The sequence below is a fragment of the Crinia signifera genome, chromosome 9 (assembly GCF_055691185.1).
Source record: "Crinia signifera chromosome 9, ASM5569118v1, whole genome shotgun sequence".
In the NCBI taxonomy this organism is placed as follows: domain Eukaryota; kingdom Metazoa; phylum Chordata; class Amphibia; order Anura; family Myobatrachidae; genus Crinia; species Crinia signifera.
In genome coordinates, this window is record NC_139225.1 from 4,100,015 (window position 1) to 4,123,054 (window position 23,040).

Sequence of the window (23,040 nt, forward strand, 5' to 3'; positions counted from 1 at the left end):
TCTTTCTGACAAAATCCTTCTTAGATGGACAAAACCATGTGCACTGCAGGGGGGCAGATGTAACATGTGCAGAGAGAATTAGATTTGGGTGAGTAATTTTGTTTCTGTGCAGGGAAAATACTGACTGCTTTATTTTTACACTGCAATTTAGATCTCACTTTGAAGTAAAACCCCACCCAAATCTAATTCTCTCTGCACATGTTACATCTGCCCCACCTGCAGCGCTCATGGTTTTTCCCATCTAAGAAGGATTTTGTCAGAAAGAATGAACCAAAATAAGGCCCTTGGTCCAGTACAAGAACCTGATTCTATGGGAAAATTTGAGCGCTAGGGACAGGTGTACTGTGCCGCGTACAGATGGCTGCCTTCTGGTAGAGGGATGCCGCCCTCACTTTGGGGGTAAACGGGAAAAAAGAACCAGTGGGCGCCTTCTGTACGCTAAAACAATTTATTACACAAAAACACAATATATACACACAAAATTATACTAAAAGACAGTGGTTTGCATGCATGCAATACTTTAATAAAAAAGATTATAAAAAAGCCATTTCACTGCATATGCATGAGAAGTAACCAATAGTTACCAGTTCCTGATTGGATGGATAAATTGCCAGGTGTGGACAGATGTTTCAGTCTCGCACAAATTTGCTGTGGGCAAGATATTATCAGTCTTTCCAAGTGGGATGAGGGCTTCCAGGACGGATACACACCGTATATGTAGCAAAACTCCTTATTGGTGCTGTCTCCTCCGATCATGAGGGCATCTGTGAATTGGCCTGGTGGATGTACCGAGCCAAGTGCCTGGTGTTAACTGAACCCTTTCTCCGGGTGCTGCGCCTGCCGTCGGCCCGACTTTGGGCTAGGATGGACGGTGCTCCACTGGGTTAGGAACAGCCCAGCACTTCCATGTGCTGGCGTGTGCAGCGCAGACCTCTGGTGCAGACAGCGGCTGCTGGACTCACTTCCCAGCCGGCTGTCTGTATGCGCAGTGGGGACCTGGTTGCCGCAGATAAATGTCAGGCGGCGGGCTAGTGTTATTAGTGAAGTGCCCTGCAGGTCCTCAACTGCTGATCCTCCTCTAGGGACTCCTCAAGACGCGTTTCTCAGCGCTCAGACTGCTTTGTCAATTTTAGGAGTGGAGAGTATGGTTTGGGGGATGGTTTTATGCACACCAATTGATTGAGTGCAGGTGTATTTCTCCTTTGCAGGTGGCAATTTAATGGCTGAAGTTCCTGCCTTCCTTAGCATTTGGAAGGCGGCTACATTTTAATCTCATATATTGTGTCTAAAATATACATAACAATTACACAACTTTAAAAATACATATTTTACGTTATTTATCATTTGCACTGACAGACTGTTGCTTAATTTATATACATCGAGTTGGTTCTATTTCACCACATGATTCTATCCTTGGCCTATAGGGCCGTATGATCACACATTCAGACTTAAAGGGGAAGGCATCTCTTTCACTATTTTTGTGTCAATATTTCCACTCATGTCGACTTTTGTTTTCACTCCAGTGGTGATCCCTACTACTCAGATAAATCTGTATATAGTCGGGGCTTACAAGCTTCTAGTATAATGGAGACTAGTACAATCAATTTTCCCTATTGATCGAAAATAGAGAATATAATACGTTGCAGTATAATGATGAATAATTATAGATGGTGATAAAAATAATAAAAATAAATATAAAAATAAAAAATAAATATAACTGGTGACATGTGATGTCCAGGCGCTGTACACCAATATGCCCCACCAAAATGGGATCTTGGCAGTTGATGAAACACTGAGGAGAGATATGGGAATCTCAGAGGGGTGTCGAGATGTCATCAATTGAATTTATTTTATCACATAATCACTTTCTTTTTGATGTCACTACCAACAGGTCCTCGGTACAGCGATGGGGACCAGGTTTGCGCCCAGCTTCGCTAACATCTACATGGGTAAATTTGAGAACCAATTTATTTGGAATGGAGACTGGGCGGCGAACCTGGTCCTCTATGGTCGCTATATCGACGACCTGTTCTTCATCTGGCACGGGAGCACCGATTCCATTAATGATTTTGTTCTACACCTTAACAATAACACTTTTGGTTTATCCTTCACGTGCACACACCATCCTTCACAATTAAGTTTCCTTGACGTAACAGTGGAGGTGGTAGAGGGAGCGCTGGCGGTAGCCGGCTTCAAGAAGCCAGTTGACGTATGTAGCTTCATCCCCTACTCCAGCAATCACAAGAAAAGTTGGCTCAATAACGTACCAAAGAGCCAACTGCTCAGGATCAGACAAAACTGCACGTCAGATGCTAAGTTTCAAGAGCAGACAAACCATCTGATAGACGAATTTAAAGGCCGAGAATATCCCCAGCCTGTCCTAGATGAGGCTTTGAAATATGCTGGTAACTTAAATAGGAGGGAAATACTTGACAACAAAAACAGACAGAGAGCGATAGATGACAAAAAAGAAAATAAAGAGAAAAAGATTGGGAAAGTACACTTTATTTCTAAATATAATGTGGCTGCGAATAAGATCACGAAGATCATCAAAAAGAATTACAAATTGCTCAGTACTAACCCTGTTCTCATGAGTAACCTGGAAGAAGAGCCCTCTATCATCTTTAAGAGAGCGCCTAATCTAAAAAACATACTAGCACCCAGCTTTTCCAAATCAGATAAGAAAAAGGCCGGCGCTCAGAGCACAATTGTGGGTCCTAAAGTAGTAGGATTCTATAGATGTAACCACACGCAATGCATGACATGCAAACATGTGGTAAATAAAACACAAAAAATCACATCTACTAACTCAGAAAAAACGTTTAATATTGAATCCTTTATCAATTGTACAACTAATTACGTGATATATCTACTGATATGCTCCTGCAACATCTATTATGTGGGTCGCACTACCCGCTCCCTCAAAGTTAGACTGCTCGAGCACAGGAGAAATATCACAAAAAAATGCACTAACCACAGTGTCCCCCGCCACTTTGCAGAGGTTCACGATAGTGACCCTGCAAGTTTGAGAGTGATAGGTCTTGAACATATAGACATCACAAGCCGTGGAGGAGATGGATTCAGGAATCTGTGCCGACAGGAGGCGGCATGGATACTGAAACTACAAACATTGAAACCTCACGGCCTAAATGAAACCATCGACCTCAAATTTATTTGATTTGATGTGCTCTCTGTGATATACGGTTAATAAACTTACCTGTGCCCCATCATTAGCTCCCCAATGCGATAGTTGAAAACATCAAGGAATTGACTATAAAAAAGTCTAGCACATGGAGGGATATGCACAAGATATATCAAAAACGATCCCTCGACATTAGAACCCTCATTATGTACCCACTGTGTATTTTGAAATATATGTATAAACCTGGTGGTATGATTGCCACAATGTTATTGATCTTTGTAATTTGTCTCTCCAACCTCTCTGTTCGTTCTGAGGTATCCAAGATACCATCATTTAAAAACACCCCTGAATGTATATATGAATACTTGACAGTAAGGATTGACATTATGCCTATAATTCTGATATATTGATATTATGCAGTATATGTCTTTAGATACTAGGATATATATATATATATATATATATATATATATATATATATATATATATATATATTTTACATTTAATTTTATTACTTTTATTTTTTATATATTCATCTCATTTTTTTTATTTTAATTTCTCATCATTTTTTTATTTATTTTTCGTATTTTTTATTATCTTTATCCTTATTTTTATTATTTTTTATTTTTATATTTATTTTTATTATTTTATTTTTAGATTTATTTTTATTATTTTTATCACCATCTACAATTATTCATCATCATACCGCATCGTATTATATTCTCTATTTTCATTAATAGAATCAGTGCTCCCTTGCCAAGTAAAGAACAGGTCGTCGATATAGCGACCATAGAGAACCAGGTTCGCCGCCCAGTCTCCATTCCAAATAAATTGGTCCTCAAATTTACCCATGTAGATGTTAGCGAAGCTGGGCGCGAACCTGGTCCCCATCGCTGTACCGAGGACCTGTTGGTAGTGACATCAAAAAGAAAGTGATTATGTGATAAAATAAATTCAATAGATGACAAGATGAAATCGCGACACCCCTCTGAGATTCCCATATCTCTCCTCAGTGTTTCATCAACTGCCAAGATCCCATTTTGGTGGGGGACATTGGTGTACAGCACCTGGACATCACGTCATGTTTTTTATTTTTATTATTTTTTATCACCATCTACAATTATTCATCATCATACTGCATCGTATTATATTCTCTATTTTCGATCAATAGGGAAAATTGATTGTACTAGTCTCCATTATACTAGAAGCTTGTAAGCCCCGAATATATACAGATTTATCTGAGTAGTAGGGATCACCACTGGAGTGAAAACAAAAGTCGACATGAGTGGAAATATTGACACAAAAATAGTGAAAGAGATGCCTTCCCCTTTAAGTCTGAATGTGTGATCATACGGCCCTATAGGCCAAGGATAGAATCATGTGGTGAAATAGAACCAACTCGATGTATATCAATTAAGCAACAGTCTGTCAGCGCATATAATAAATAACGTAAAATATGTATTTTTAAAGTTGTGTAATTGTTATGTATATTTTAAACACAATATATGAGATTAAAATGTAGCCGCCTTCCAAATGCTAAGGAAGGCAGGAACTTCAGCCATTAAATTGCCACCTGCAAAGGAGAAATACACCTGCACTCAATCAATTGGTGTGCAACCATCCCCCAAACCATACTCCCCATTCCTAAAATTGACAAAGCAGCCTGAGCGCTGCGAAACACGTCTTGAGGAGTCCATAGAGGAGGATCAGCAGTTGAGGACCTGCAGGGCACTTCACTAACAACACTAGCCCGCCGCCTGACTGACATTTATCTGCGGCAACCAGGTCCCCACTGCGCATACAGACAGCCGGCTGGGAAGTGAGTCCAGCAGCCGCTGTCTGCCCCAGAGGTCTGCGCTGCACATGGAAGTGCTGGGCTGTTCCTAACCCAGTGGAGCACCGTCCATCCTAGCCCAAAGTCGGGCCGACGGCAGGCGCAGCACCCAGAGAAAGGGTTCAGTTAACACCAGGCACTTGGCTCGGTACATCCACCAGGCCAATTCACAGATGCCCTCATGATCAGAGGAGACCGCACCAAGCACCAATAAGGAGTTTTGCTACATATACGGTGTGTATCCGTCCTGGAAGCCCTGATCCCACTTGGAAAGACTGATAATATCTTGCCCACAGCAAATTTGTGCGAGACTGAAACATCTGTCCACACCTGGCAATTTATCCATCCAATCAGGAACTGGTAACTATTGGTTACTTCTCATGCATATGCAGTGAAATGGCTTTTTTATAATCTTTTTATTGAAGTATTGCATGCATGCAAACCACTGTCTTTTAGTATAATTTTGTGTGTATATATTGTGTTATTTGTGTAATAAATTGTTTTAGCGTACAGAAGGCGCCCACTGGTTCTTTTTTCCCGTTTACAAGAACCTGATTGTAGCGAGCCAATAGATGGATTTATGCAAATGAAGATATGTTACAACAGTGGTAATAGTGCAAAACAATCGGTTTTATTTGTTCACAGTTAAACACAAGCAAATAGTCTTAAACATTTCTGGACATCCTGGTGTAGACTGCTCCGAGCGGACAATCTGTGTCTGCAACCTGCCTAGCCACCGGCAGTAATGTGGCTTCCACGTGTCACCGCTGGACAGTAACAGTGGCAAGAACTAGGCATCAATAAAGGGAATTAGGGAACTAGATTTTAGGTCATCAGCTGCTCTGGTGACGGCCATGTTATACCATGTGAAAATATACCAGCCATCTTCATACAGTATAAGACAATCTGAGCTCAACCACAATCTGGGATAGGGCCGTCTATCCCAACCCACAGTCTAAGAGAGAGCACTTACCTAAAACACAATTTATCAGATGACCACCTATCCCACTCCGCAATCCGTGAGAGGCAGCCTATCCAACACCACAATCCGGGAGAGGGAGCCTATCCAACACCACAATCTGAGAGACGGAGCCTTACCCACCACACAATCTGAGAGACGGAGTCTATCCCACCACACAATCTGAGAGAGGGAGCCTATCCCACCACACAATCTGAGAGACGGAGCCTATCCCACCACACAATCTGAGAGAGGGTCACCGATCCCACCACACAATCTGAGAGAGGGTCACCGATCCCACCACACAATCTGAGAGAGGGAGCCTATCCCACCAAACAATCTGAGAGACGGAGCCTATCCCACCAAACAATCTGAGAGACGGAGCCTATCCCACCACACAATCTGAGAGAGGGAGCCTATCCCACCACACAATCTAAGAGAAGGAGCCTATCCCACCACACAATCTGAGAGGGAGCCTATCCCACCACACAATCTGAGAGAGGGAGCCTATCCCACCACACAATCTGAGAGACGGAGCCTATCCCACCACACAATTTGAGAGGGAGCCTATCCCACCACACAATCTGAGAAAGGGTCACCAAACCCACCACACAATCTGAGAGAGGGAGCCTATCCCACCACACAATCTAAGAGACGGAGCCTATCCCACCACACAATCTGAGAGGGAGCCTATCCCACCACACAATCTGAGAGAGGGAGCCTATCCCACCACACAATCTGAGAGAGGGAGCCTATCCCACCACACAATCTGAGAGGGAGCCTATCCCACCACACAATCTGAGAAAGGCAGCCTAACCCACACCACAATCCAAGAGAGGGCCACCTACCCCCAAACTAGGAGAGAGCCACCTACCCCCTAATCTAATTCAAGAGAGGGCCACCCACCGCATCCTGAGAGAGGACCGCCTATCTCAAACCCAAGCCCAGAGAGGGCCACCTATGCCAACTGCAATCCAAGAGAGGGCCACCTATAGCACACCATAATCCAGGAGAGGGCACCTAACCGCTCAGTGACATCACTGAGGCACAGGCTGATTAGTGATACCATTGGGTGCGATGACCAGTATACTGAAACATGGTACAACAATATATATATATAGGTGTTAAGGAGTTTGGTGGGAAGATGGGGTGAGGAGGGGTTGTAGGGAGAGTACAGATAATAGATAATAATTGTAGCTCAACTATAGCCTTATTCCAGTGTTTTAAATTATTCCAAATCATAAATGAAAACATGACGTATACAGATTAAATGCATGAATTTAAGATCTCGGCATACCTGTGAAGAAAAAACTTTGCAATGACCAATTTATAATTTTTTTAAATTATTTTCTTATTAATATACATCCAGTTTAGCACAATCATAATAAGTTAAATAAGCTAATACCGGTATACAACCTAAAACTCCCGTATAACAAAACAAACATTCAACATTAACTAGTGTATATATATATAGGAACCTGCTAACGGCATTTTACCTCTATGTGTCCTTCAATTGTTATAGTTGGAGTTACCAAGGTCAGACTCCGATAAGTGCTTTATCTTAATGGGGAGACCGCGTTACCATGCTATTCTCACCCAATGTGCAAAAGTTCCATTAAATCTTTAAGTGAAGTGGAAATGATACTTCGATAGGGGTGAAACGCGTTGATCTGCCGGCAGACCTTTCACCTTAAAGACTTAATGGAACTTTTGTACATTGGGTGAGCATAGTACCAGAAGGTGTTCTCTCCTTTAAAATAAAGCACTTATCGATACTTTTAACATTTATATTCGTGTTCACTCAGTAGCTTTGAAATCCCATGCAGTTCCCCTTCCCTGCCTGTGGTGTCGCTGTCTGCTGTGTTGTCTATCACATTGTGGCCTGTATCTCAATAGAGACCAGACCATACTAGAAGCACCAAAGCAGACAGTGACACCTCAGGTAGGGAAGGAGAACTGCAGGGGTTTTGAAATATTCTGGGTGTTAGAGTGAACACTAATATATGGAATTGATTACTCCAGTTAGAAAAATGAAAGGATACATAGCAAGTGTATTCCTATATTCATACGGTTGAATGTTGTCTTACACAAATGTTTTATGTTGTACACCGGTATTAGGGAATTTAAATTATATTGATAAAAAAAATAGAAAACTTTTTAGAAATTGATATTTGCAAAGTGTATTATATTTATACTGGAAGTTTTTTTTTATCTTTACAGTCATATCACATAGTAGGGGCATCTTGAAGCATACCCTTCCCTACTTCCAACAAGCAGTAACATATAAACACAAAAACTGACCTGTTGAACTAAGTGCAGGGTTAACCCCAAACCTATTTCTCGGTATGTCGAGTGACTGCTCTTCCCACATCCGATACCAAACAGACTACAAATCTCCGAATTTCCAAATACCCCAATGAGGGGGTCTAAATAGTGTGTGGAGTTTCTAGTTAGTCCCCATTCCTGCAATTATAAAAGTGATCCGAGAACTGCTGCATCAATCTAAGAAGGCCCTGAAGCTGTGACTAGGACACGCTAACTACACAAACTGCAACGCACAGAGATGATAGTATAGTTCCAGAAACCATATCCAGCAGAGTATCCTATCAAAGTGTTTATAAAGTTGCTTTAAAAAAAAAAAGTTTAGTAATTTCAAACTAAAAAAAGAAAAAAAAAAATTCCCTAAACTATGAAAAAAATAAGACATTAACATTGGGGGCAGTAGATTTTGGGTAGAAATTAAAGTTCTGATGCTCCTCAACGTCAACATAAATTGCTGTTGCGATGGCCTGTGCAGGGAACGTGTGTGTGTAGTGTTTCAATCTTGTTGGGATTAGTCAAAGTGCAATACAATTCTAAACCTGAAAACCAAGTGTTCTGTCCAGACTGGCTTCCATTGAGCTTGTTCCTAAACACGAAACGGCCAATTTACCAGTGGGGGAGTATTCCCAATACACTGCAGAATGAAATGATGAAGGAACCAAAACGCAGCGTAAATAGATGTAGGGCTGTGGGTAAGGGTGCATGGACACTGGTATGAAAAACAGAAAAGGGGTTGGTCCCTTATGAGATTTTGGCATCCAACTAATATATTAAAGTTTTAAGGCCACTTTTATCAAGCAATATGCTGGTGTGAGCAAAAGAGCCATAATCCAGCATCAAGGGGGGACAACGCACAGGCGATAGATACATCCCAAGCTGCAAAAAGGGTAGACTGACCTGGCGCCAATAAAGTTCTTTCCAGTTATTAAATATTCAGAACATCTTGATATGAAGCTCACCCCCCAAAAAGTAACAATTTACTTAAACTAATCTAATACCACCGATCGTTCCCAGCCCAGCAAACAAGACCATTAACTAAGGAGACCATGATTACAAGAACCAGGATAAAAATATATGGCAAAATGTTCTAGCTCATTTCACTCAGTCACAGGTCCCAATCAATATTCATGGTGAGAAGGGGGGGGGGGGGGGGGGATGGAACAGAATTAGGTTATGGTGGTTGTTGGGAGTGTGGCGATGGTGGGCAGACAGGAGGGGGTGCAGTGGAGATGATGGTGGGGGGGGGGGGGAACGAAACAAAACAGGTTGTGGCGTAAAGAGATTCTTCCACCCCTTCCAGTTCCGGCGGCCCGCTACTGTTGCACTGCAGAAGTAGCGAGACATTTAATGAAAGTCCAGACACCAAGGATTGAAGCCAGGAGCAAGGTAACACTGATTGCTTATCTCCTAACTGTGGTCATTGTGTGTCCCGTCATAGTCCATGATTTGAAAATCCCGCACAGTTCCTGAACTGCTTGCGGATGAAGCTCCGGCCGCGGACCCTGGTCCCTGGCAGAGCTCAGTTTTTAGGATCTCTGAGAGGCTACTGATTCCTTCTTCATCACAATGGCTCTCACTCTTGTTGCGAAACAGCTCACGGGATCGGATGCCGAGAAAACTTTTAGCGTTTGGGTACGAGCCAATAGTCATGGGGCCGCTGGAAGGCATCTCCAATATCTCCCGGTGGCTGAGCGGCAAGTTCACTCCTTTCTCTGGGGTGGACATGGTGCTGCTGCCGCTCCGGGTGCTGAGGGAGATGCTGTGCGCTAAGCCTTTGCTGCAGTTGGCATCTTCATTGATGGAGTCATCAGGACTAGAAATACTGGCGCTGTCAATGCCAAACCTGCAACAGGAAATATTTCATGTGATTAGCTGCAGTGCGGAGCCCTCGGTTCAGGAGGAAACGCTTGTGTGTGTTATTTTTGGTCGGGTTAGTAGAGTAACGGGGCGCTTACTTTTCGGGGTCTGCCTGGTTTATACCTGAAAGGGTTTCCCAATGGTACCCTAGAGTAAGCAGTATTATAGAATTGTGGGTGGTATAAACACTTGGGCGCTCCCTTTTAGTTTGAACAAACAAAATAAAAAATAAAATAAAAAATAAATAAAAATGAAAATAAAAAAGTGAACATTTCACACAATTTTTTATTTTCGTTTTTATATATATATTTTTTATTTTTTATTATTTATTTTATTATTTTTTTTCCCCCTAATGCTGACACAGTCGACATGGACATGTATCAGTGCACGGAGCCTCGCTACGCTTTGAACACTATTCTCCTTCCATGCCCCACTGGATGGCAGGGCATGAAATAACGCCTGTTGGCACATGTCTGCTTAAAAAAAAAAAGTGAAAACCCCCATTTCGACCTAATGACCCTGTTGACCTAAAGCGATGTCAACCTTTTGAGTATATTGTCCTAAGGCCTCTCGACCTTTTGTATGTCAACATAGTGACGGCATATCGTGGTGTGGGGGTGGTTTGGTTTAAGCACTAGAGGGAGGGTTAACCACTAAGAGGGTACAGTTAGGTTTAGGCTCTATGTATGGAGTGTACTAGTGCACTTTACATGGGATTCCGACAAATTGTTGCGACGTATCACATAAAGGGCGGTATTTGCTATACACGCTGACTAGCTAGCTGGTAGGACAGGCTAGTTACATATACACGCTGACTTGCTAGCTGGTAGGACAGGCTAGTTACATATACGAGCTGACTAGCTAGCTGGTAGGACAGGCTAGTTACATATACGAGCTGACTAGCTAGCTGGTAGGACAGGCTAGTTACATATACGAGCTGACTAGCTAGCTGGTAGGACAGGCTAGTTACATATACACGCTGACTAGCTAGCTGGTAGGACAGGCTAGTTACATATACACGCTGACTAGCTAGCTGGTAGGACAGGCTAGTTACATATACACGCTGACTTGCTAGCTGGTAGGACAGGCTAGTTACATATACGAGCTGACTAGCTAGCTGGTAGGACAGGCTAGTTACATATACACGCTGACTAGCTAGCTGGTAGGACAGGCCAGTTACATTTACACGCTGACTAGCTAGCTGGTAGGACAGGCTAGTTACATATACACGCTGACTTGCTAGCTGGTAGGACAGGCTAGTTACATATACGAGCTGACTAGCTAGCTGGTAGGACAGGCTAGTTACATATACGAGCTGACTAGCTAGCTGGTAGGACAGGCTAGTTACATATACGAGCTGACTAGCTAGCTGGTAGGACAGGCTAGTTACATATACGAGCTGACTAGCTAGCTGGTAGGACAGGCTAGTTACATATACGAGCTGACTAGCTAGCTGGTAGGACAGGCTAGTTACATATACACGCTGACTTGCTAGCTGGTAGGACAGGCTAGTTACATATACGAGCTGACTAGCTAGCTGGTAGGACAGGCTAGTTACATATACGAGCTGACTAGCTAGCTGGTAGGACAGGCTAGTTACATATACGAGCTGACTAGCTAGCTGGTAGGACAGGCTAGTTACATATACACGCTGACTAGCTAGCTGGTAGGACAGGCTAGTTACATATACACGCTGACTAGCTAGCTGGTAGGACAGGCTAGTTACATATACACGCTGACTTGCTAGCTGGTAGGACAGGCTAGTTACATATACGAGCTGACTAGCTAGCTGGTAGGACAGGCTAGTTACATATACGAGCTGACTAGCTAGCTGGTAGGACAGGCTAGTTACATATACACGCTGACTAGCTAGCTGGTAGGACAGGCTAGTTACATATACACGCTGACTAGCTAGCTGGTAGGACAGGCTAGTTACATATACACGCTGACTTGCTAGCTGGTAGGACAGGCTAGTTACATATACGAGCTGACTAGCTAGCTGGTAGGACAGGCTAGTTACATATACACGCTGACTAGCTAGCTGGTAGGACAGGCCAGTTACATTTACACGCTGACTAGCTAGCTGGTAGGACAGGCCAGTTACATTTACACGCTGACTAGCTAGCTGGCAGGACAGGCTAGTTACATATACACGCTGACTAGCTAGCTGGCAGGACAGGCTAGTTACATATACACGCTGACTTGCTAGCTGGTAGGACAGGCTAGTTACATATACGAGCTGACTAGCTAGCTGGTAGGACAGGCTAGTTACATATACGAGCTGACTAGCTAGCTAGTAGGACAGGCTAGTTACATATACACGCTGACTAGCTAGCTGGTAGGACAGGCCAGTTACATTTACACGCTGACTAGCTAGCTGGCAGGACAGGCTAGTTATATACACGCTGACTAGCTAGCTGGCAGGACAGGCTAGTTACATATTTGCCACAGCTGGAACCTGAGCGATCTCACCTTTCCTCCGCAACCTCCGCCGTTTCGGCTTTCTCTTCTGACTTTTTGCACAGACTCTCTCTCTCCAGCTGGCTGTATAGACTTAGAATCTCCACCTCAAAGACCTGGCTTATCCTCTTCTGGGCTTTATACTTGCTCTCTGCGGCTTGGAGGAGTCCTCTGAACACATGGAGTTAATGACACAGAACACCATTAGAATCCTTATAATAAAACTTTCCCATTGGCTAACGCGTGACAACCTGAGTATCACAATGGGTGTAGAGACAGATATCAACGGGAAACCTACCTGCATACCACTTACTGTATGGGGGTCTATGGGGGACATTTACTAAGATATTCGTTGCATTTCACATGGGATGTTGCTATGGGCAACCAATCAGAATCTACTTCTTATTTAATTTGCACCTTCTAGAAGACCGTAGATAGTATCTGATTGGTTGGCCAGAGCAACATCTCATCTTGAATAGATGTGTGTGTGGTCAGCAAGAACCTACAGATTGATTGGCGACCTTACCTAGAATTGCCTTTTCCCCACATTGGCTAGGGCTGTAAGGACAGTCACTCTTTGGGAACACCTACACTGTAATCAGTTAATACTTACATGGCTCATCTACTGTAAGTAACACCCAACAGGGCAATTTACAGCTAGTATTCTTGTGATATTAACAGTCATCTTGTATTACATGGAGAGAAAGTTCTATATTTGTACATTAATCACAAAGATACCGTATTGCTTAGTAGTAAAGCTGGGGAGACCCTATGGAAATCTCTGCCAGACACGGTCGATAATTGCTTAGTGTGCACTCAGCACCAAGGCCCAATGGCTGGTCTGTACCCTGTTGGATCAGCTGTCAATATAGCACACAACGAACAAGCTATGCATTGCTCAGAAAGTGCAGTACGTTTCTGCTGACAGTCGCTCAGAAACATACATAGGAAGATCTGGAACTAAACTATTATTGTGTAGTGTTCGCCTCGCCAATTGTCACGATCGTTTCGCTAAACTGTGTAAGCGAAACGAGCGCTTTCAAATCCCTTGGTCAGAAGTTACCTGTTCTTCACTTTAACGTCTTCCAAAAACTTCTTCTGATCCTGGCAGAGCTGCTCCTTTTTGGCCAGCTGGGCCTCTAGTTCTGCTATCCGTTTCTGAATGCTCTCCAACCTTTGAGTTTGCTGCGCAACCGTCCAGCGAGCTTTCTCCAGTTCCTTCCTAAAAGAGGCCTTCAGCATCTCCACTTCCTTTAGGAATTACAGAACAACGGTGAGGTCCTCATGTATAGTACATATAAGGTCAAAGATAGCGGGTTTGTGGCTTCGGAACGACATCGTCTACCACTGTCATGGGGCAGAGATGGGCTGCTAGGAAACGCTACAAAACCTATCCTACCTTATCAGCGTTGGTGTTTTTGTGCTGCAGCTGCTCCACGTACAGCTCATTCACCTCCCCGAGAATTAGGAGCTGCCGGTTTAGAAACTCCATCTGATGCTGCACGGACTCACTGTTTGACAGCTTCATGAACAAAGACACCAAATACACAGTTCAGCGATAGGTTATTGAGGATTAAACAATGATAAAATATTCACTGTGTATTTTACATTGACAGCAGAGAACAATTAAGTTCTGAGGGGACAATTTCACACTGTATTCACAATTACTTTAAGTAATAAGAAATATAAAATACTAGGAGGACTCGTAATGCCCCTTTGAAGCTAGAATTCTCTCTTACCTGTGCCAAAATAGTCTGAAACACCCTTAGACCTCCCCTTTTAAAGCCCTCGGATTGAATGTGCTCCAACAGTCTTCCAGATGCTCAACAGCCCCCGCCCCCCCCATCCTCACACTTTCACTAGAGCTCAAACAGGAAGTAGGGAAAGCACACTGCAACTTCCTCCTGTCACACTTCCACCAATCACATTACCTGAAGCCAAGCCGGTCCATAGCGCACAGCTTGCTCTTAGCACTTAATGGTTCACATGAAAAACTAGAAGCTTAACGGGTCAGAAAAACTGTGCAGCAGTGTGGTGTATAAGGGGGGATGAGAACGGGAAAACTAAAGACGGTACAGGACAGAGAATAAAGAACATTTCTAACCTTCTGAGACACCTGGCTGAGTCGGAGCTCAGTGTTGCACACTTTATTGTTTGCTTGCTTCACCTCTGACCTCAGATCAGTTATCATACTTCGGCAATCCTCCAACTTCGTCTGTGTCAATACAAGGCAAGCAGTCAGCAAGATATCACACAAGATTTAGTCAATACTACCAAGGTTTCCCCCAAGTGAAACCCCCCCCCCCCCCTCCTCCCCAGGGTTCCCACCTGTAATTCCTGGCTCTGGTTGAAGAACTCTTCCCGGTCCTGCTGGAGCTGCCTGATCTGGCTATGGAGCTGGGTTACCACCGTGTCCTTCTCTTCCTGTAGCCTCTTGTACCGTGCCTGCTCCTGAACAAGACTGTGTTTCATGGACTGGAGGTCTACTTCTTGCATCTTTAACAATGCTTTCTGCGAGCAAAGAACCAGGCGGTTATGGCTGCGAGATCCTCCTTCAGTACTCACTCCCCCCCTCCCCCAGGGAAGCAGAAAAACGACTCACCATAGCAGCATTCTGTTCCTCGAGGGTCGTCACCTTGATCACCTTACGCAGAAGACCCCGGTTGCGCTGGGCATGTTGTTGCCTTTTGAAGCGCTCATACAAAAGCTGGTTGTGTAAAAGCACCAACTGGTTTCGCAGTGTGTGGATCTCATCAGTGGGAGGAGAACCTGACAAGCACATGTAGGTCCATAAAGGCCAGATCAGGGCTTCTCAAACTATTTCACTGTGTTAATGTGTGTACACATGAGTCATACCGGCGGCCTGCCGGCACTGGCTGGCAGGGGAGGGGTTAGGGAGCTGTGGCCAGGCTGTATTGGAGCAGCCTGGCCCTTGTTCCGAGATAGTAGAAATATATTGTGCTGCGCAGTTTATTCCTACTTTCGATTCCGATGCCACGCATCGGGATCGAATTGCGATTGGGTGCGGCCAAACTCGGTACGATTTGCACTAACTTGCTATCGATTTTTACTATAAAATCAAAATTGATAGCGCAAATCGCACCGTGTGTACACACCATTAGGGGACACTTTATGCATAGCTCATATATAAGATATTGGAACAATAAAGCTGAGCCCATTCAGCTAATTTTGATCAGGCGGGCAGCACACTTACACACTAGCATTATCAACGTATATGTAAATAGGCCCCACTCTGCCATAATGGATTCTCATCCATACAGATGCGATGTAACCTTAATCAATTTTTGAGTTAAGAAAATCTAGCTTCATCTGATCTCAATAAACGTACACCCCAAGGGTCCTTCTTAAATAAGGGCCTACCTGGCTTTCAGTCAATAACCACTGATCTATTAGCAATCGCCATGCTCTCAGTGCAATGCCAACGGAACCTGCGCACACCTAATTCTATTCCAGTTACATACCCTCACATCACAGCGATCACATGTATCGCTTAGAAAGCGGCTGTGGGACTATCTAGGACAAACGCACCAAACTAGGTTGGGTTTGTTCAAAAAGGTTCCATACATTCAAACAATATAATATTTTAACAATAAAAACTCTAAATAATACACGGAAATAAGAATGGCATACCTCCAAAGTGAGTCCAGTCAGCCGATTTGCTGGGTAAAGGCAACCTATAGAACAAACCAAAAAAAACAGTTTCCACGCAGTCTGGCACAGCGCTAAATCCTACATCTAGAACAGACAGATGCACACGGGACTGTCTCTGAACATGCTTAGCAGGATTGGGACTTAAAGACCGTAATCAGATGCTGCTTGTGTAAATGGGAAAGAGCAGAAGTAAAGCACCAAGTATCAGTGTCATTTGTGAATTTCTTTTAACTTAAAACTTGGCATTAAATGAGACATCGGAAAAGCAAAACAAATCAAGTTTCACACATTGCCAATGGCTGAGAGGCATATTTTTATACTCTCGCCAGGGTTATATTTTTGGATTGTGGAAGGAAAACCAGAGTATCCAGAGCAAACCCACTCCACACATTTAGGGCCATGGTGGGAATGGAACCCATGACCTCAGTGCTGTGCATCAGTAATGATAACCATTACACTTTGTTTAGCATATCATGGAACAGAATATAAAGACCAAGAAGGAAATGATGTGTTCCCCCATTTAGACAAGGTGATAACTGTTTGTCAATAAATGTAATTTGTGAGAGCAGACCAACAACAGACACAGAATATTAGTACATAACAAACCCGCTACCAATGCCCCCTGTAAAACTAATCCTGGCCAGCAGGGGTCGCTCCTTACTTGTTCAGCTCTTTGGTGTGGGCATCAGCTCCTAGCTGTATGAGCCGGTCAAGCACCTCTGCAGGAGACACGGACGTGTTGCTTTCTTCCGTTTCTTCGCAGCTCCCTTTGAATTTTTTGTACAGCTCCTCAGACTTTTTGGAGATGAATAGGCTTGCTGTTTTGGGCAAAGCCAGCTCGAAAAGGTGCTCATAGGGGGCAGAGTTGAAACAGGATCTGCAGTGGGCCTGAGTTTTGCAGGGGCTCGGGGTGAGGATGTTTCGGTCATTAGGCAAAGAGTTAATAGTCTGTGGCTTCCCTGAGTCGACATTCTCCTTGCCATTGGGCGGCTCAATGGGGGTGAATGCTTGTTTAGAAGAGTCCCGAGACCCATTCAAGCGGAGCTGGTCAGCGGTGGGGGTATCAAAACTTTGGGACACGTTACAAGAGGAAACCTTTTTCTGAGAAGTGGGCTGACTGTCGCACCGAGGACAGAATGGCGAGTCGAAGCCTCCGCGACGCACAGCGTGCTCATGGTCAGACGCGATCTGCGACAGCTCCTGCGAAATAGCAGCTGGAGAACAAATAATCTGGCCTTAATCCCTCGTCTTCACATTGCGATGAGCAAACAGTGCCTGCAAATGACCTAAAGCAGAGTTTCCCAAACTTCGCCATGTAACCCCCATACAGACTAGAACATATAGCGAGCAATAACATTCAGAAAGGGCTTTATGTAAGAGAAGGTGTACACTCGATATCGTTAACAATGCGCGCTCCCACCCGTCGTTAACAACGATTGTCTACTGAACATGTTGTAGACATCAATCATGTTCTGCGGGTCCTGATGACGTCACTAAACAATATCGGCGGCTGATATCGTTCACTTTGTGCGTATACTATCAGCCGTGGCCAGGTCAGCTAGTAAGTATGGGCCTTTACAGTCCCACATTTAAGTACATCCGTGCTTGAGATCAGATGGTTAAATCAAATTAACTGGAGGTACTAATTAAGTCACTTAAGTTCAAGCATGGCTACCCTTAAAGCCTGTACTGTAACGGCGGAGTTTGGGCAACTCTGGCCAATAGAACGCCATCACTGTGGTCTGTCTTCCCGCTACGACCTTTCCCAGCATGGAGGTAAAAATACGTCAAATAAAATAATGACCAGTATTCTTTACTTTGGGAAGAAAGTAATTGTAATAAAGTCTGCAGTCGATGTATATTATAGACATGACCATATGCAATAAATATATGGGTGCAGAAACAAACCTGTGAAGCCCTGAACCAAAAACAAAAGAGTTTGAAAATGAGCATTTTATTGGATTAATGTTTTACAAGCGATCAGCAGCACTGGTTAGGGTGGGGGAAAAAAATTACCAAAAATATAATAAATGGCTCCGTATATACTGCACACATGTACAGAGCAGGGTGCTCCGCATAAAATGGACTTATGTGTAGTATATGAAATCAGCACTGTATGCAGAAATGTACTCCTATCCGTTCTGTGCATGGAAATGGGAAGGTTTGATGACCACAATGCATAGTGTGTTGCCCATACACACAGCACGATGTAATGATCTATCTTTGGATATAATCGGGCATTGGCAGTGTGTTGCACAGCCAATTTGATAGATCTGTGAGAAACACCATTCAATATATATATATGCATGTACACATTTTGCTAATGTCCCATCGATATATATTGACCGTTCGAATTAACCTTTAGATGCAGGAGCATAGTCTGAACTCTAGACAAAACTAGTGATTACATGAACACCTTAATCCAGTGTTTTTCAACCACTGTGCCGTGGTACACTAGTGTGCCTTGAGCTGTTCTCAGTGTGCCTCCAGATCTAGAGATGCCCGAACCAATTTACAGCCACCACCAGTTCAACTGTTATTTACTGATCTCTTCACCATAAAGAGCCAATGTATTTTATTTTTGTTACCTGTGGGGACCAGTGTGAGAGTTTTTTTTTTTATATGGGGGCCAATAGTTTTTTTTGTTTTTTTGAGGGAGCCAATGTGTATTGCCCTGTGGGATCTCATGGTGTGCCTTGGCAATTTAAAATCTTATTTAGTGTGCCGCAAGGTAAAAAGGTTGAAAATCACTGGTCTAAGTGATCTAAGTTATCATATCCTGAATGTTCATTTCCAAACCATCAAAAAAAAAAAAGCAGAATTCCGTGGCCCCTGAGCCCCCACCGTGATCAGTCACCACAGTGACACACAGCCTACCTTTACTCTTTATTCCTACAGGAGGAGACAATTAAAAACACAGCAAACTGTTTAAAAACAAGTAAGGGATGGGGCAGTAACCGTACATTAATGGCACACTATATATTACAGAATTCCACCCCCAAGGAGGAACATTTATCACACTGCAATAATGCATTTACATGAGATGCCGGAACAGCCAACGTCCTGCAGCACACGCATGTACTACACACTTACCTTCCTCCGAGCTATTGGGGTCAGCACCTAACACTCCTATGACTGCAGGAAGCTCACACAGAGACACAGTCTTCACAATTTTGGGAGAGTCATCTGTGGGGGATGAAAAGGAAGGTGATCAATGCAAAAAGAACCTTCTATTCCTATGCGCGCTCAAGTCTTACACATAGAAAAACTTCATTCAAAGTGATGAAAAAGAAAGAGCCATTCCGGAATGGAACATCGCGCCCCCGCCGGCTTTCCAAGTTTTCCCAGTGCACTTCAGAGATGTAAGGGAAAACGTGCAATGTCAGATACACCGAATACACGCACACACCAATAGTAACACATCCTGCCATACGGTTACACAGTACAATATTATGAATTGGGGTTTGCAATAAAGCAGACAAACAGACTGAGTATGTATTTGCTACAGTTGTATGTTAGCAGCTGCATGTAACATGACAGCTATTATTTTGCATGTGTGTTACTCCCTTCATGGCATCAGACATCACTAAACAATGTACTTTAGCAACTGGAAAATATATTTTGTGGTATCTGAGCTCCCTCAAGTGGCCAAAATGTGAACTACCAAACATACGTACGGGAATCACTGTAGAGAAAACTTACCTGAGCCCTTTTCTCCCTCACTGAGCGGTTGCTTGAGCTTCTCCTGATTAGACGATTCATTCTGTTAGGGGAAGTTGCATGTCAGCAGCGTGCGGCAGAGGGGAAAGGAAACAAACATCTCCCTTCTTATATCACTTACCTTTCTGGGGGGTGTCGTGGTGGATGGGATATGTGCAGCGAGCAAGGGTTCTTCAGAGACGGGAACTGGAGGAGGAGAGGTTGCTGGTGTTCCCCTGGGAGTTCCTTTACTCCCTAGAAAATAGTTCAAGTGGTTTACTATACACAATGTGCTCAACCTAATACCAGTCAACAAAAGGAGCAGTCGACAAGGAGGCACCAAGGGGACAACATATGGCAGGAGATTAAGGGGGTTATTCACATCCATTCGCATCCCCTGTGCATTCGCGTGGTGCGTGCACCCACGCCAGCGCCCTAAGACAGAACAGTAAGTGGAGAGATGGGAAACTGAAGCAGCAGGCAGGACAGAGAGGGACAAACACAGGTAAATGGAGGAACAGACGGGGACACACACACACCCAGGCGACCCTGAGGACAACAGCCAGTCTCTTTATAACGTAGTATTTATAAACAGTTTCTTATATAGCGCAGCATATTCCGTTGTGCTTCACAATAGGAGACGATGATAAACCAAAGTGGGTATTTACAGACAAAGGTATGAGGGCCCTGCTCGCAAGCTTACAATCTATTCTGTACATGGAATAAACTGATAACACTGCAGAAAAGCATTATTGCACATGCTACTTGTGCGTCACTGAAGTCAAGGACCTTCTGATGTCACTGTCCTTAGAGGTCCGGGACTAAGGAAGTGCAGGGAGGATGCCCGGGACTGAGGATGCCCATGACTGGGGGGCTGGGGGGGTTTTACAGGACAATGCTGAGATCAGAGAAGCCAGAGGGGTTGGAAGGCAATTCCTCAATCCCCAGGAAAACAATTCAATCCACCCTCATCACTATACAAGTGTGAACCAGGCATTAGATATCCAGTGCGCCTACACATGTACAATGCAGTGCGCCTACACATGTACAATGCAGTATGCTGCTGATCATTACTAGATAGTAAAAAACAAAATAATAATAATAGATAAAGACTATATGTTCCTATAAAGGATTGTACGAAGAACAATAGACTGCCGATGGGTAAACCACGCAGGCCAGATGACGTTCTCTTACCAACACTTACCAGGGGTGCCGAGAGCTTTGCTAGGAGGTCGGGAAGCGGGCAGGGAGGAGGAGTCCGGCGGTTGTGCACTCACCGGTGAGTTGGGCGGCGTGGTCATTCCACACATGGTGGAAGGGCTCCAAATAGATTCCTAGTCGTTCAAACAAGCAAAACGATTACATGTCACCAATGCTCCGCACAACAGAAAAGGTGATCAGCACAAGAGAACAACTGGGATCAACAGATGGGATGCCAGCAGCCCGGTGGCCGAACCCCGACACCTGTCACAATGCCGATGCCATACGCCTTTTGTCCCCCATATTTTTTGAACTCAGGGTTAGATTTATTAAGCTCGGTGAAGTGATAAAGTGTCTGTTTTTATCACCGGCCAATCAGCTCCTACCTGTATTTTTTTTATAAATAAATGCCCTACATTTTCATGTCTAAAAAACGGCACATTATCATTACTAAAAATCACACTAAATCGCATGCGAATTCAGACTTAGTCTTAAAATATTTTTGTGAAATCGCACACTATTACATTTGCGAGTAAAAAAAAAAAAGTGCTATTTTTTTGCATGCGATTTAGTGCGATTTTAAAGCATGACTAAAATCGCACCCTATTACATATCACCCCTGGTGAAGTTTTGGAGCTCAAAGTAGGTTCTCAAAAGGACACTTCATGAAGGCACAAGGATCTTTGAATGACAGGTGTCATATTGATGTTAGAGGGTGTAAAAGGGAAGTTCCCATAGTCCAAACCTCAGACACACGGAGAGCTGTAAATGAGGACAGTGACTCCCCAGTGTGGTTCTGCTGGAACCATGGCCCCATAATAAGCACTGGTTCCTCAACATTACATAAAGGGCATAAGGTGGAAGCTCCATACTGCCCATTAGATAATGTGGGGTACAATTTAAACACAAGTATAAAACACACAGATATTTGTTCAGGAGATCACCCCTTTATGAGAGAATGAATTCATCCAAATCCTGCTTTTACACCCATCACCATGTCCAATAGCAGCTTACCTGTGGTATCTCTGCCTGCACAAAGAGCGTCTGGACACCAATATAGTGCAGAATAGGCCCCTGCGTACACCGCCCAGGCGTGGAAAAGGGAGTGGAGGAGTTGCTTCCTAAATGAGAAGAGTGAAGTTAGAAATAGAAAAAGTTCAAATCTTGATTTATAGATATAGGCAATCCTTTGTAAGCTCCGGGTACCCGTACTTCTGCCACGATCGAGCATCAGCAGTAGACATAGTACAGCTGGGTACACACTAGGCGATAGGTCATCCGATCTGGCGAATCGGACCGACATAACGGGCACATCATCTAGTGTGTTCTCGCTATGTCACTAATGATGCCCGCTCCCGCACGTTGTCAGTGACATTGCTAGTAAGGGCCATGCTGCCAAATGCAGCATGTCCGTCACCGTGTCACTGCCACCACCAGCAAGTGTGTACTGGCGTTGCCAATGCTGGGTCCCATTGCCCACAATGTCTCTGGGTACACACTATGGGCAGTATTCAATGAAAATTTTGACGATGTGCAGCGAATCCTGTTTATGGATTCGCTGCACATTCGCCACTGCCCGCCGCGTTCCGGAGCCTCGCCGGCTCCAGTATTCAACGAGTCAGGGGCTCACTGCCCCTGACTGGCGAATTTTAACTCCTGCGGCGATGCAACAGGGAGCCTAAGGACGGCGGCAGGCAGGGAGATGAAAGTCTCCCTGCCTGCCCCAGAACGTTTGTGGGGGGGAGGTGGGCTCCCCGGGAGCCAGGCAGCACCCCGGGATAGCCAACAGGGGACCAGGTATTCACTACACCCGATCGTGCATATGTAATGATCGGGTGCAGTGAATATATGAATATCTAATGAGCGGCTCGGCTCCCGGCCCCCTGCTGGCTGCTC

General features: G+C 44.2%; 1 protein-coding gene across 5 annotated transcripts in view; it reads right to left on the reverse strand.

Annotated features, from left to right (window-relative positions):
• Positions 1-5,585: 5,585 nt before the first annotated feature.
• The window catches only part of TSC1 (TSC complex subunit 1), a 41,050-nt gene continuing 23,595 nt past the window's right edge, over positions 5,586-23,040 (reverse strand). For 3 of the 5 annotated variants that reach the window (XM_083160935.1, XM_083160933.1, XM_083160934.1), the window contains exons 9-23: positions 22,159-22,265; positions 21,149-21,278; positions 20,087-20,199; positions 19,948-20,008; positions 19,339-19,431; positions 19,123-19,137; positions 16,907-17,459; positions 16,225-16,268; positions 15,176-15,342; positions 14,902-15,084; positions 14,678-14,788; positions 13,973-14,095; positions 13,637-13,824; positions 12,586-12,744; positions 5,586-10,099 (exon numbers count right to left, since the gene is read on the reverse strand). In XM_083160935.1, the coding sequence (XP_083017061.1) occupies positions 9,664-10,099; positions 12,586-12,744; positions 13,637-13,824; positions 13,973-14,095; positions 14,678-14,788; positions 14,902-15,084; positions 15,176-15,342; positions 16,225-16,268; positions 16,907-17,459; positions 19,123-19,137; positions 19,339-19,431; positions 19,948-20,008; positions 20,087-20,199; positions 21,149-21,278; positions 22,159-22,265 (2,483 nt within the window). In that variant the 3' untranslated portion in view covers positions 5,586-9,663. The remainder of the gene's footprint in view (positions 10,100-12,585; positions 12,745-13,636; positions 13,825-13,972; positions 14,096-14,677; positions 14,789-14,901; positions 15,085-15,175; positions 15,343-16,224; positions 16,269-16,906; positions 17,460-19,122; positions 19,138-19,338; positions 19,432-19,947; positions 20,009-20,086; positions 20,200-21,148; positions 21,279-22,158; positions 22,266-23,040) is intronic. The other 2 variants (XM_083160937.1, XM_083160936.1) reach the window with 1 other exon arrangement.